Below are 12,185 nucleotides of genomic sequence, written 5' to 3' on the forward strand. Positions count from 1 at the left end.
TATTACCATTATTTATCAATATGTGGCTCTCTTTGGATTCTCAGAATCTCTAGAAATTAAAAAATGTAAAACAGAAAATACATTGGGACCACCTCAAAATGGTCTATACAAATCTAAGATATCTTTGTATGAATGCTACTTTTATGTTAGCCCCCCCCCAAAAAGAGGAGATCCATTATTCTATAAACTCAGCGGCTCAAACCTTTTTATTCTGTTGCCTTTACCCGCCCCCCCAAGTAGAACTACAGTCTACTTCAGCAATATTTTCAATACTATTTTAAGTTATAGTACTACTTTTAGCTAGAAAAGTATAGACAACCAACACATTGCAAACTTTTCTCTGCAAAAACCCAGAGAGGTGTTAAAAGAAAAAAAAGAGTACTTTTACTATGAGTAATAAATCAAAAATAAATAAAAATGGTTTGAAAATCATTTGTACTTTGACAACCTTATTTTAAGCACAGAAAAATGTTTGAGTTACAGTTTTTCATAGTTACAAAAAAGCTGTCCTAAAATAATTGGTCTCATGAGTCATTGCTTGAAAAAGTGCCATATCCTTAAAAAAAGGTATCATATCGGCGAGTATAAGAAAAAAATGATATTGGTGGATCCCTAGTAAAAAGTTATATAAACATTCAAAACATGGCAAAGATAATAATAAAAATAATGCCTATTTTAATGCCTACTTTAAAATAAAAAAAAGTCAAATTAGTACAACCATACTATGTCAAACTATGTATACATAACTATTAATTGTAAATCTTAAACCTAATCCTCCACTAAAGCACTGTGTTCTTGTGTCTTGTGCACTGTACCTCTCATCAAGCGCTGTTGAATTCCGAGTTTCCAGCTTAGCTACTTCCCTTTGTGTTGAATCCAGTCTTGCTTCACTTCTGGCACTGGCGGGTCTGCCACTATCTGGAACGGTCTGAGCGGCTCGCAGGTTCAGCAGATTGAGGTAGGACTCAGCATTGGAGGAGGAAACGGGAGGAGGTTCTGCTGGTCCTGCTGGAGTGGAGGTGATGGGCTGTTCTGAGCGAGGAGCGTACAGATTCTTCAGGTTCAGAGACAGAGAACGAGTGGGCAAATTACTCCATGGTGAATCTTCTTCTAGAAGAGAGAAATACAAACCAGACAGGACATGAATTAAGGTAAAAATCAGTAATGATAGGGGTTGACATACTGTATCTACTGAATGTTTTGAACACTTAGACTACCAGTCAAAAGTTTGAGATCAGTAAGAATTTACATATATTTGTTAAAAGACGTCAATTCTGCATTTAGTCAAAAATACGGTATAAAAATTAAAAAATTTTTTTTTACTATTATTACAATTTGAAAAAACTTTTTTTATTGCTTATTTCTCTGGTTTAAAGCTAAATTCCAATTGTCATTAAATATTTATTATTTGTTATTTAGGGCAACTCGGTGGCGGAGTAGGTAGTGCTGTCGCCTTACTGCAAGAAGATCGCTGATTCGAGCCTCGGCTGGGTCAGTTGGCCTTTCTGTGTGGAGTTTGCAAGTTCCCCCCACGTTCATGTGGGTTTCCTCCGGGAAACTCCAAAGACATGCGGTACAGGTGAATTGGGTAGGCTAAATTGTCTGTAGTGTATGTGCATGAATGAGTGTGGTATGGATGTTTCCCATAGATGAATTGCAGCTGTAAGAGCATCTGCTGCGTAAAACATGTGCTGGAAAAGTTGGTGGCTCATTCTGCTGTGGCGACCCTGGATTAAAAAAGGGACTAAGCTGGAAAAAAAAAAGAATGAATACTTTTTATTTAAAGTTTGTTATTTAATTTTTATTTGGAAAAACAAATCCAAACTGATGACTGTGTAAATCATTATTAAGTATCCAATTATAGTATTAAGTATCATGTGACACTAAAGAAAATAAATGAATTCAGTTTTGAATTACAGAATTCCTCTAGGCGCTCCACTTTCCCCCACAAGTCTGAAATCATGCGCTATAGTTGATTTGGATAGGCTAAATTGTCTGTAGTGTATGTGTGTGAATGAGTGTGTATGGATGTTTCCCAGTAATGGGTTGCAGCTGGAAGGGCAACGGCTGTGTAAAACATATGCTGGATAAGTTAATAGTTCATTCTGCTGTGGTGACCCCAGATTAATAAAGAAAATGAATGAATGAATGAATGAATATTTATATTTATATTTTACTGTATTTGTAATCAAATAAATGCAGCCTTAGTTCAAATAAAAATATTAACAAATAAAAAACATGAAAAAATTTTGTTCTGATCCCAAACCATAAACTGCTAGTGTATGCAAATTAAGCTTATATCCAAAAAAATCATTTTCAATAATTCTCTAAATGGCAGATTACACCAATTTGCATGCACATCACTATCATTTCACCAAACATAAGCATGTGCACTTGCATATATACACACACACACACACACACACACACACACACACACACACACACACACACACACACACACACACACACACACACACACACACACACACACACACACACACAGACACACACACACAGACACACACAGACATACTTTCTCTCAGAGTGAAAGTCGGCATGGAGCCCAGTGCTGATGAATCAAACCCAATAAACTCCAGCACTAAACTCTAAAATAGATTAGTGTGCACAAACCAACTCAATAACATCCCAGCCTGCCAAATAATAATGTGTGTGTGCCTGTGACTGCAATGGAGCACATCATTGGCCACCTATTTTTCAGCACCCTGTGTTCTGGGGGAATTTTTCTTTTTTTTTTTTCTTGCTAATACATTTTTTAAAGAAGCATCATTTGACACAAATTAAACCATTGAATCATGGCTATAATATTTGAGTGATGAAATTTACAAAAATTAACAAATTATTTAAAAAATATAAATTATTTTTAATAATAACAATGGTTGCCAGAGTGGTGCAATGGGTAGCATGTTTGCCTCACAGCAAGAAGGTTGCTGGTTTGAGCCACAGCTGGATCAGTTGGCATTTCTGTGTGGAGTTTGCATGTTCTCCCCGTGTTTGCATGAGTTTCCTCTGGGTGCTCTGGTTTCCCTCACAGTGCAAAGACATATGCTATAGGTGAATTGGATAAGCTAAATTGTCCGTAGTGTTTGTGTGTCATTGAGTATGTAAGAATGATTCCGAGTGATTGGTTGCAGCTGGAAGGGCAATTGCTGCATAAAACATATGCTGGATAAATTGGCGGTTCATTCCGCTGTGGCGACCCCAGATTAATAAAGGGAATAAGCCGAAAAAGAAATGATTGAATGAATGACATTGGGTGTAGTGTATGTGTGTGAATGCAAGGGTGTATGGGTGTTTTCCAATGTTGGGTTGCAGCTGGAAGGGAATACGCTGCATAAAACAAATGCTAGATAAGTTGGTGATTCATTCCGCTGCGGCAACCCCTGATTAATGAAGGGACTAAGTCGACAATAAAATGAATGAATGAATGATAACAATTGTTAAATCACAAAAACTAAGAATAAGAACATTATTGTTGTCATCTAGAGCAGTTTTGGCATAAAACAAAAGGTGTCATGTTTTCAGAAGTTGATATTCAATTTTGACAAAAAACACCAATGATTTAACTTCTGGAATGTTTTGATATTTGGTCAAATAAACCTGATTTCAATCACAATAGATAAAAAGATTTGTTATAAGTGTCGTTGTCTTAAAAATGCTCTTGATGACAATATTTTATTTTTAAATGAAAATATAACACCTTATTTATTATTTTCTTATCCGTTATCTTTATTTTATCAAAAAACAACAACAACTTTAACATTAAGAGTATTCATTTAAAAAAAATTTTCTATATATTTACAAATGCATTTTTCTTACAGACAGCGTTTTCACTAGCAAAGCAAACAAACTATTTTCATTCATTCATTCATTTTCTTTTTGGCTTAGTCCCTTTATTCATGTGGGGTCACCACAGTGGAATGAACTGCCAACTTATCCAGCATGTTTTATGCAACGAACCAGCAACCTTTTTTGAGAGTTTGTTTTAGAGTGTCATCACTTCATCTGTGACGCTTTATAGAAGTGACCTTTTGTCAGGGTTTTAACGTGTTTCAAGTAAAATTTTAAAGGACTTTTAAAGACCCTTGAAAGACCATTATAAATGAATTTTCAGACTAGCACAAGGTTAAATGTTAAGACATTTTTCCAATAGCCCAGTTAAAACATTAAAAAACCACCAAAAACAAATTGAGGAAGATAATTAAACCATATTGGTAAATAGAGTTAATAATGAATCTTTTATTAAAACTTTTATTAAGATGGAATGATTGGACAAGTGTTTGCCCAGTTGTGCAGCTTTACATGGACATAATAGAATTAAGACCTGTTAAACATGATTTAAAACCTACGAGACAATATTTCAGTGATTTTAAAATATTGTTTTTGACATTTAAGACATTTTAAGACTTCTTAAAACCGTGCGACTACCCTGCCTTCTACTAGATGGATCTGCCTTTAGATTTGTGTTGTGTCTTACTCTGCGTGTCTCCAGCAGCTCTGATCTCCAGTTGGCTGAGGTGTTTGACCAGCAGGGCTGTGTGCTGCAGCAGGTCTCGGTTCTGTAGCAGCAGCTGGTGTGTTCTGGCCTGTGCCTCCATGCGAGCCGCTGTCTCTGCAGACAGCTGATCCTTCAAGAGCTGCACCTACAGAGAAAACACACTCCATCAACACATGCCAGTTCATGGAAACATCTCTTAACCTACAGGCAGGATATCAGCTGAGGATTATACGAGTGAAATCAAATCCTAGATCAGGTAATTACAGTCATTGTGAACACTTACTGCACAGTAATGTGTGTAGTAGCATTACATTTAAGTCCTAAACCAATTAGGAAAACTAATGCTGTGTGCAGCATAATGAAAATGGCTTCATCATTTGTGTAGATGTTTAGAAATCAAAAGTTGCTTGATTTCTTACTTGCGACATTGTATGTTATTTAAGGCAAGGCAAGGCAAGGCAAGCTAACATACAGCTAGTATTTGTTTATAATTCATTAATTTTCCTTCGGCCTAGTCCCTTTATTCATCAGGGGTTGCCACAGCAGAATGAGCCGCCAACTTATCCAGCATATGTTTTACACAGTGTATGCCCTTCCAGCTGCAACCCAGTACTGGGAAACATCCATACACTCTTGCATTCACACACACACACTCATGCACTATGTGAAGTTTAATTATAAACTAATTTCAAGAGGATCACATGCTTATGATTGCTAGCAGCTGGATCCATATCATCCTATTCTCAATACACCAATCAGACGACTACAAATACCCTGGGTAACGTATGACCGCTATCTTCGTTTTGAAGAATCCCCCCTTCCACCCCTACTCCTCCTTCTTCCTAGATGGGTGACACGGTGGGCCAGTACTTAGCACTGTTGCCTCACAGCAAGAACGTCTCCAGGCTTTACCAAACCAGCAGACGTTGCTGAGTTTGCACATTCTCCCCGTGCTCACATGGGTTTCCCGGTTTCCTCCCACCGATCAAAAATATGCAACCTAAGTTTATTGACTAATTCAAATCAACACCATAGTCTTGCCCCTACCTAGTACTTATCTCTTTAAGAGCAACTACTATCTGCTCTTCAGCCACCATGACAGGGGAGTTCTCGAGATCTACCTGAGCTCAAACTCCCCTCTCGCCTTGCAACGGGAGAGAGCGTCTGGCTCGAGGATCTTATGAGCTCAGGGTTCTCTCCCGGGACAGCATGCCAAAGTAGCTTTTAATGAATCATCAGCTAAGTGTGAACTCTTAAAGGCCAATTTAGTTTGTTAGGTTTAAAACCCTGTTTCCAGGTTTAAACATCACTCTTTTAAAATTTCCCCATACAGTAGGACTCCACAAAATTAGACAAATCTGACATTGTGATATTTTGTTGTGCCACAATATGTGAAGTTTATTCATAAACTAATTTCGAGAGGATCACGTGATTATGATTGAACACGGCTGGTTTTGCATTAGCATGCATGATCCACCAATCAAGCCATTCCTAACCCACTATAAAGAGGGTTTTTCACTACCGTCATCTTCGATTTGAAGCATCCCCACTTCCACCCCTACCTCTTCACCTTTCCCTCCATAGGGCGACATGGTGGCCCAGTGGTTAGCACTGTTACCTCACAGCAAGAACGTCACCGGTTCTAGTCTTTTAACAGGACGGTGTTCGTTTCTGTGCGTAGTTTGCACGTTCTTCCTGTGCTCGTGTGGGTTTTCCCTGGGTCCTCCGGTTTCCTCCCACATTCCAAAAACATGCACAACAAGTGAATTGATCAATCTCTCATCCTGCAGCATATCTCTTCATAGCATTTAATTTTTAGTCATCAGTTCTTATCAAAGGGGAGTTGTCGAGATCTACCTGAGCTCAAGGCTCCCCTCTCGCCCTGCAAACGGGAGGGAGCCCAGGGCTCAAGGACCTTTTTGAGCTCAGGGCTCTCTCCCGGGACAGCATGCCAAACTTGCTTACAAACAATCATCAGCTAAGTGTGAACTCTTGAAATATTGTGATATGAATGTAATTTCACCAGATTGTTTGAATAGTATTTGTAAAGTTTTCATCAATTTGATTTCAGTACTTTGTTTAGTTTCTGTACTTAAATACTGATAGATAATATTATTTACTGTCATCATGGCAAAGATAAAATAAATCAGTTTTTAGAGATGAGTTAAAGAAACTATTATGTATACAAATGTGTTAAAAAAATCGTTTGTCCATTAAACAGAAATTGGGGGGAAAAAAATTAACAGGGGTGCTGATAATTCAGGGGTAATAATAATTCAACTGTCTTTCAAGCATACTTGAAAAACCATGGCACTTAAGTAGTAATACCGTTGTTATGGGAAGTTTATATAAGAAATATGATTTCAGCACATCTAAGCTTGTTTTAAACTTTAACCAACAGTCAATTAAACAATCACCAACAATAACAAAATTGTCCATTTTGCTGTCCCATTGGAAATTTGAAAACAACTGGTTTACATTTATTCTGGCTTTAGTTTTATTAGTTAATCTTTAAAGACATTTTTTAGAGACACAAAATTGATACCTAAAAGAAACTTAAAAACACTATGAAGTCTCCTGAGATTCTCTCATCTCTGAGGTTTAAAACGTTTCACTGGACAAGAAGTGAGTGCACTTCAATTTATTTTTCCAAGCTCTTATTATGCAGTAGCGTGACTGTGCTGAATCAGAGCTGAAAGCCCATCATCTTCCTCTCTCTCTCTCTCTCTCTCTCTCTCTCTGCCTTTCTCATCATAACATCATCGGATCCCTATACATTATCCCAAACGAGAACAAATATCATTATCTGGATACTGAACAAAGTGACTCACTAAATGAACAACATGAAGCTGTTTATTGCCTCTATCAGCTGTGTGTTCTGCGTGTATCTTTGCTTTATCATTGGATATGAAACATAATTTAGACTTATGTGAGTGCTTTTTAACAAAGGCTATCAAAAATCATTTCAACAGAGAATGATGAATAGGGTTGTGCAGAAAATGTGTCTCTAAAATTGTGGAAGTGGGTGAAAAGATTTGCACTCCGACAAGAGAGCTAATCATTATAGGGGAAAAAACAGCCTGAAATAACGACTCAACTGCTGTATTTTACATAGAGCTGTAGCGCCTCCCAGTGGTAGAAAAGAGCAGAATCGATGTCTTTACCTGTGCAACGGCGATCTGTGTTTGCTGCTGCTGTTGTAGAAGCTGTTGTTGGAGAAGCTGTAGGTGGTGTTTGGTGGCCAGCGGTGTGAGCGAAGGAGAGCAGGGGCTGCTGGGAGATAAAGTGTAGAGGGAGACGCCCTCCACCTCCTGTAAAGACTGAGAGATGGAGAATATCAGAATGTGAGAAACTTAAAGAAAAAGAAACTGTCCTCCTGTGAAACTAACATTATTTAGCAGTTTATATATGTAGAGCATTAGCTGAGTTAGCATTAGCATAAGATAGTTGAGTAAAAGGATAAATATAGAAAGAGATTGTGTGTTTGCATTAGGCGAGCATTTTAACATGTGGATCCATGGGAGCAGAGGACACATTAAGTGCCTTTGTGAAAAGAGGAATATGTACACACACACACACACAAGTACACAAACGCATTTAAACACACTCACACTGAGAGAGAAACTAATTTTCTCTAAGTAGCTTTAGCTTGTCTGTTATAAAAGGTTCTAAGACAGAGACAAAACTCGAGGGATTTGAACACCAAAACACTCTCTGCTTTTTCACCTAATGGCTTTTTTCTGTCTCTACTACAGAACCTTTAGTCTCACACGGTTCTTATCATACATTTAAAGACATTTATTTATAAAAAAGACATTATTTAGTAGGTTAACAGCACAGCTCTCTGGCATACTGGTATAACATTAGTTTGGAATAACATAAGTTAATATGCTATAACTAAAGTATTATTCAGTGGTGGAAAGAGAACTGAAAAATCATACTCCAGTTAAAGTACCATGAAATGTAGTGCAAGTAGAGTAAAAGAATCTGTTGCAAATATTTCTCAAAGTAGCCGTTTTAAAAGGACTCAAGAGTAGTGAGTAGTTTTAGTGTAATGAGTATTATTATGTAAAAAGTTGATGTTTTCACATGTGATGTAGTTGTGTGTGTAAACGTAACATTTTGTAGTGCATTTAATTTTTACCTAGCAAGCACAAAATGTCATAAAATGTTAATATTAGCTTTAGATTTAGGTCGGGTAACCAAAATTCAACATCTAGCCATTGTCTAAGGACAATGTTTTTTTGATGTCCAATAATGATGTCAAATGATGTTGATATTTGGCTGATTTTTTGGCTGAAGAAGACCAAAATCCAAAGTCAAGACAACTTCTTAAACCAACACCATATTGACATCAAATACTGGCATTTATTTGTCAGGTATGACAACCAAAATTCACATCTAATAGACGTCAAAGTGGTAACGTCCACACAAAGCTGTAACATCATTAGACATTAATATTTGTTGATTCTTAGTTTGGACTTTGGACATTGATGTCAGTCTGACGTTGGGTTCTGATATCAACACAATTTTAATTTCCAAACAAAATGCAACATCCCCACGAGTTTGGGGTACATCGTCAATCTGACGTCATTTTGACTTTTTGTGCCTGCTGGATGTTTAAGGCCATTTTGGTTATCATACAGTAAACATGTGTCATCTTCTCATTAGCATCATGCATCTAAAAAGTCTCTGGGTCAATTGGTGTAAGATTTTGCCATTTTCTGGGACACTTTTAATGCTTCCAAACTGTTTTCTGCATTTATAAACCACCCATGTCTTAGTGTAGAACGATATGATTTACTTTCTATGTGTGATTTGATTGGACAGGAATTACAGGACTGATTTTTCTAATCTCTATAGAAAAGAAAAAATAAAGTAGTGACTGCAGATTGAAGGAAGGTAGTGGAGTAAAAGTACCAATACTGCACTAAAAATGTACTCAAGGGAAAATAAAAGTACACATTTTTAAAACAACTTAGTAAATTACAATTCCTGAGAAAAACTACTCAATTACAGTATTTAAATTTTTTGAAATTTGTTTTTTTTTACACCTCTGGTATTTACTAATCTGAATATTTATTTTAATATTTAGATTAGATTCAATTTTATTGTCATTACACATTTACAAGTACGAGGCAATGAAATGCAGTAATACTAAAGTAAATACTAATAATATTCTAGTACACTTTTACAAACAATTTTATTTGTTATTACTATTAAATGTAACTGAGCTAACATAAATGAACAATAAGCAGTATTTTTATTACATTTACATTTTGGCAAAACACTTTTATCCGAAGTCCAAGTAATTAAAGCAACAAAAGAACAACTTATTTTTAACAAAATCAAATACAATGCAACATTGAATGTTAACCACCAGGAGGAGCTAAGGGTTTAATTTAAGGGTTTATAAGGAAGAGAGGACGGAGGTAGCAGAGTGTGTCCAGCAAATCAAGCCAATTCAAGAAAACAATCTTTTCATCTCCATTATTTGTGCACACAGAAATTGCTTCCCTAAATACAATGGCAAAGAGATAATAATTAGCTACTAGATAACATAAAATGTGCTTGTTCCCATTCTGTCTTCATTTATCCCCTGGTTGCTCCATTCGTGGTAAACATCAGCCGCAAAGCTAATGGGACAGAACTGGATCTTTGATGTTTGCCAGACAAGGAACACGTGAATGCATTATGAATGGATTGCTGCTAAATGGATACATGCAAAATGAATGAATGCTTTATTTGCTTTCAGGCTAGGCAGCTGGTCTGCACGGAGAATTTCTGTAATGATTGACAAAGAGATTTGAAATATCTGTCAATATAACATTATATGAAGAGTTCAGATGCAAAAAAACTCAGTTCCTTCAGTGCCATCTAAAATGTCCCTTTAAATGATGATAATGTTTCTCAGCCTCATATGTTTATGTTCAGCTATTTCACATTGAAGGGTATGAAAATATCATATTCTTTGCCATAAAAGCCTGAAAGTAGTTATAATTTTAGGAGAAAATTGACAATTGTTTATTCATAAGGATAGTGCCTATTTTAAATATTTAGATTTTCTGAGATACAGTGTGTCGGCATCCATCAGCCATTGTCATTGAACCGAGCAAAGACGGTTGACATTGTCCATCCACAAGATGGGGACAGAGTCCGCATAATAAGCCCTTAGAGGAGAAAAGATTTTCAAACTACAGCTGATCAAATCATTATAAAATTGGCAAGTGACATTTTAAGTTGACCACTCTCTTTTTTATGTTGTAGTGCTGTATATATACCATAGTAATTGTAGTGTATTGAGTGTGAGATGGGACTCACATATCATTAATGTATGTATTTTGTGTTGACCACTCTGTATAACCTTGAGTTACTTTTTGATTGGCCATCTGTTTGTTTCTAATGCATCTCCTGTTTTCGTTACTGCAGACTAGTTCAGTAAAAAGAAAGAAGAAATGCTTGCATGTGTTTAGCATTTTTCCCTATCGCAAACACAACAGTAATCTGGCAGTATTTGCGCTGCTTTGGCTTTTTCGGGGTTAATTATTGTGATATACCTTTTCCGCAACAGAGTAATACAGGGAAATGTCTGTAGACTGATGGCATTTCATGCTGTTCAGCCTTATAATCTTAAAATGTGAGCAAAATTACCTGTTTTGTCATCACTTTAGACATAACACTAGAGAATCATTCAAATACTAGCTCTAAAGTGACGTCGGTGAATTAGTAATGGTTTCTGCTGTTCTGATGTCAGCTGCAGATGTGAATAAATGGCGGAAGAAAGTAGTTCCTCATACAGAAGGGTTGTTAGACTCTCCGTTTTTGATTTTCTTTTTTATATACACAGTTATGCCGTTGAACTGTTGTATAAAATCCAATATCACACTCATAGCAGTGCAATATGATTGCTACGAGTGTAATATTGCCCATATTCTTTAAAAAATTATATTAACAGCAATTTAGCAAAAACAAGTAAAACAAGTAGTAATTTATAAACATATATATTGTTAGTGTTACTAACTAAAATGGTAAAAATACATTAATATAAATAAATAAATATCTATTTTATGGTAACATTCATTATATTAATTAGTTTAAATTAGGGCTGTGCGATTAATCAAAGTCAAATCGCAATCGCGATTTTAAATGTTGCGATTGGCTAATCGCAGGAGGCTGTGATATGAAATATATTATAACGATAGTATATATTATATTAGCTATATTTATATATTATAACTATAACTATATTTAATATATTTAACTTCCCCCACCCAGAGAAAATGCATGACCAATGTCTTGCTAGCGAATGAGTGAGCACACGTTCGTTCTGCCTAATCTAAAAAGTAAACTAAAAGTACTGCCAATTGACACTTGTTCTTCTTTTTCTTTGCCATCTAAGTCTTCTTCATTTTCTTGCTATTATCTTTATCTTTTTATTCTTTGCTTTGGTCTTCATCTTTTTGGTCTTTAAGCCTGGTTTATAAGTATAAGTATAAGCCTGGTTTATACTTCTGTGTCAAGTGATCGGCGTGACCCACGGTGCATGCAATGTGTGTAGCCGTGCATTTATTTGCATTTTACATGCATTTATATTACATGTTTCTGTTGCTCTGCAATAACACTTCTGAAATGCTAGCCGCAGTAGATGTTCCTCTGTGTTGAGTTT

The 12,185-nt window shown here is 36.2% G+C and overlaps 1 protein-coding gene and 1 long non-coding RNA gene across 7 annotated transcripts in view; one reads left to right on the top strand and one right to left on the bottom strand.

Annotated features, from left to right (window-relative positions):
• Nucleotides 1-12,185, bottom strand: part of si:dkey-34e4.1 — a 72,903-nt gene that overhangs the window by 20,164 nt on the left and 40,554 nt on the right. For 4 of the 6 annotated variants that reach the window (XR_012406923.1, XR_012406924.1, XR_002457020.3 and 1 more), the window contains exons 8-10: nucleotides 7,684-7,839; nucleotides 4,499-4,664; nucleotides 816-1,110 (exon numbers count right to left, since the gene is read on the bottom strand). Coding sequence is in view for 2 of the 6 variants with exons in the window: in XM_021471625.3 (XP_021327300.2) it covers nucleotides 816-1,110; nucleotides 4,499-4,664; nucleotides 7,684-7,839 (617 nt within the window). In the remaining 4 variants the exon portion in view is untranslated. The remainder of the gene's footprint in view (nucleotides 1-815; nucleotides 1,111-4,498; nucleotides 4,665-7,683; nucleotides 7,840-12,185) is intronic. The other 2 variants (XR_012406925.1, XM_073952354.1) reach the window with 1 other exon arrangement.
• Nucleotides 1,062-12,185, top strand: part of LOC141385844 (uncharacterized) — a 29,318-nt gene continuing 18,194 nt past the window's right edge. The window contains exons 1-2 of the long non-coding RNA XR_012406933.1: nucleotides 1,062-1,151; nucleotides 1,420-1,579. This is a non-coding gene — a long non-coding RNA (uncharacterized lncRNA). The remainder of the gene's footprint in view (nucleotides 1,152-1,419; nucleotides 1,580-12,185) is intronic.

The sequence above is a fragment of the Danio rerio genome, chromosome 5, assembly GCF_049306965.1.
Source record: "Danio rerio strain Tuebingen ecotype United States chromosome 5, GRCz12tu, whole genome shotgun sequence".
Classification (NCBI taxonomy): domain Eukaryota; kingdom Metazoa; phylum Chordata; class Actinopteri; order Cypriniformes; family Danionidae; genus Danio; species Danio rerio.